This window comes from Eurypyga helias, unplaced genomic scaffold (assembly GCF_000690775.1).
Source record: "Eurypyga helias isolate BGI_N326 unplaced genomic scaffold, ASM69077v1 scaffold32136, whole genome shotgun sequence".
Classification (NCBI taxonomy): domain Eukaryota; kingdom Metazoa; phylum Chordata; class Aves; order Eurypygiformes; family Eurypygidae; genus Eurypyga; species Eurypyga helias.
Window position 1 is genome coordinate 1 of NW_010259034.1, and position 2,890 is coordinate 2,890.

A 2,890-nucleotide genomic window follows, 5' to 3' on the forward strand; every position below is an offset into this window, starting at 1 on the left:
GGACGGTGATGTGCCTGTTCCTCCGGAAAAGAGGCTGAAGGGAGACGGCTGCGACTGGAAGGTCACTCAGTGGATGGGGGAATCGAGACACGCGTGAACTTGCCGTGCCTACGAAGCGTGAATAGAACGAGTGGTGGCTCGCATAGCTCCAGCGTCGGATTCTCTCTGTTCTCCCCTAGGTTTATGCTTGTATGATGGTCTTCTTCCTGAGCAACATGATCGAGAACCAGTGCATGTCCACGGGCGCGTTTGAAATAACCCTGAACGGTGAGCAGAGACGCCCTGTCGGGGGAATCGCCGCGTTGCGCGCGTGGGCGCAGCTGAGAGCCATTGCCTGGGAGGAGTGAGGGGTGACGGTGTGACGCGTGCGGTGGCGTGTGGTAGCTCCATCCACTGTGGGACTCCGGGTGTTGCATGCTGCTGCGGAGGGTGACAGTCACAGTGTCCTGCGTAGCAGCCGATGCCAGTGTCGGCTGTTCTAAACCAGCTGGGTGACGCTTCCTTCGAGGGGAGCCTGGTGGCCTGGTGTGGCTGTATCGGGTTCGTTCTTCGCACGTGGTGTGCATGGAGTACGGAAGGATCAACGAGGGAAGCATGCTTCCCGTCAATTAGATCAATCCCTGGCCTGTTTAGCCTTGGGATGCTGTCGAATTCGTTGCTGTTCCCAGGTTCGCAGTACCAGCAGACCCCTTGGCTGATCTTTTTAGGCTAAAGAGCCTGGACCTTCTGCCCTCACGTGTGATGTGACGGTCTCAAAGCTGACGTCAGCTCAGTGGAGTACAGGCTTCTCCCGCCCTAGGCGCGAGTGCGCAGGCGGCTCTGTGCTTTGTGACCCCTGAGGCTGTAGTTTCCGCATCCGGTCATGTGCTGCGGGGCCTTCTGAAGGCCGACTGCTGCATCAAAGTCGTGGAGCTCTGTGCAGTCCCAGCCCGAAGTCAGAGATCATAGTGGCGGCAGAGCCTTGCCAGGGATGTTGCCCCGGGCTTCTGCGCGTCTGTGCCCGGTGTGTTGGCACACTGGGTCCGTTTGGCATTTCTGTCACGCGGTTGTGTTCTTCCCGTGGGGTGGGGAAGTGCAGCAGCAGTGCGGGATGTCTGAGGGGGTGTTGGTCGGCACGCGAAGGGAGTGCTGCGTTACCCTGACACTGCGGTGGGCGTTTGTAGTGCTGGGGGGCTAATGGTTGCAGCTACTGCGAGAGGACCCTCCCCAGCCAGGCCCTGGTGAGCAGGGCTTTTGAGGTCAGACCCCCACAGCTCGCAGAGGTTCAGTGGCGGTTTAAACCCTCAGTGTTCCGTGCGGCCACTCGCCTGGGTTTAGACCTTCTGCCAGAGGGTACTTTGAACCCTTAAATCCACCCCTATATCCAATCCATGTCCTTCTACACGGGAGCGTTACTCTCGGTTCTCCTGGGTGGACCGGGGTTGTGTAGCCAGAGGGCTGAGCCATTGCTGATCCAGGTAATTCTCCCACTGGCAGCCAGTACCAGCTTGCCCGGCTGTGTCGGTCTTGTGTGAGGTTTACACGAGCCCTGCGCATGTTCGAGTGCCGATGTCACCGTGCTGTCCCCCTCCCTGTGTTCTGCGGCAGATGTTCCGGTGTGGTCCAAGCTGGAGTCCGGCCACCTTCCTTCCATGCAGCAGCTTGTCCAAATCCTTGATAACGAGATGAAGCTCAATGTGCACATGGAGTCGATGCCTCACCACCGATCATAGCCCCATCTCTCAGCACTGAAACTTCTTGTAAGTCGTCCCGCGTCGCCGGCTGCCCGCTGGCTGGGAGAAGGGGGCCGCGGGTTGCGGAGGGAGCGTGGCGGTCGTGTGTGTGTGTGTGTTTGGAAGTGTGTTACTGGAGAAAGCTCTGGTGACTTGCAGTAAACTGGCCCTCCGGATGCTGGTTTGGTGGGAGGTTTTGGGTTGGGGTCTGCTCGGCCTGTTTCAGAGTGAAGCTGGCATCCTTCGGGCAGAAGTAGTGTTAGCCTGTGCCACAAAAAGACTCTGTTGGTGCCAGAACTGGCGGCTGGCACTTGGCAGACAAGTTCAGGGAGGTAGCGACGCACTGTGGTGCAGTTTTTGGCCCAAGAACGGTTTGGTTTGAGCGGCTGGTTCTTGGTGTTACCTCCTCCGTGGAGCGGCACCACGCGGCTGTCCTGCCACCTGCGAGTGACCCGCTGCCCCGGTGGCAGCTGTCAGTGACCTGGCTCTGTCCAAACGCTGGCAGGTTGTCCCTGCGGCTCTGTTCAGCCTGACTCCCACAAATCCCACCCCACGTAAGTGAGGGAGCACTTGGGTGCGCCCTCGGGGAAGCCCCCTCCCAGCACCACAGGCCCTCTCGCTCCTTGTAGGAAACATGCAGCGACCAGGGCTCTGCTGGCTCTCGGCGCGCGGGCTCGCACCCCGCTTGTCTGCCTGGTCCCACTCTCATCCGCCAGCGCCCCTGCAGCCCGGGGAGAGCAGTTCGGGGAGCTGGCTCCCTCGGAGCCCTCCTGCTGGGAATCTGAGCAGAGCCGACTGGTTCCTATGTCATGTCTGTCTGTTCAGTTCGGTCTCGTTTGTCCCAGTAACAAGCAAAAGTCATCTTAATCAGCAAAAAAGCTGTTCAGTGTCTTTAGAATATCTCCTGGCGCTCCCTGCGCCACTCCCCGTGCCTGCTGCAGCCCGGCGGCCTGCCCCTAGGTCCGCAGGGTCTCAGGCAGTCGCTCGGCTGCAGAGCAGGTGACTGTCCCTTCGGAGCTCGAAGCGCACCGAGGCCGCTCCTGTCTGCAAGTTCACTTTGTGTGGGCTGAGCCTAGAGAAGCAGCAGCAACCCCCCGGTTCCTTGTGTTTCCATCCGGGTGGGAAGCGCAAGGCTGGGGGGTCAGGGCGACTCGGTGGCTGTATTTTAGTGCCTCCGG

At 60.0% G+C, this 2,890-nt stretch overlaps 1 protein-coding gene across 1 annotated transcript; it reads left to right on the forward strand.

Moving 5' to 3' along the window:
- Positions 1–179: 179 nt before the first annotated feature.
- LOC104511813 (selenoprotein T) lies at positions 180–1,712 on the forward strand (the record flags this gene model as incomplete). The annotated part of the gene is made up of 2 exons (XM_010154566.1): positions 180–267; positions 1,588–1,712. Coding segments are annotated over 2 exons (213 nt in total), but the record flags the coding sequence as incomplete, so codon positions are not given.
- Between the last annotated feature and the right edge of the window lie 1,178 nt (positions 1,713–2,890).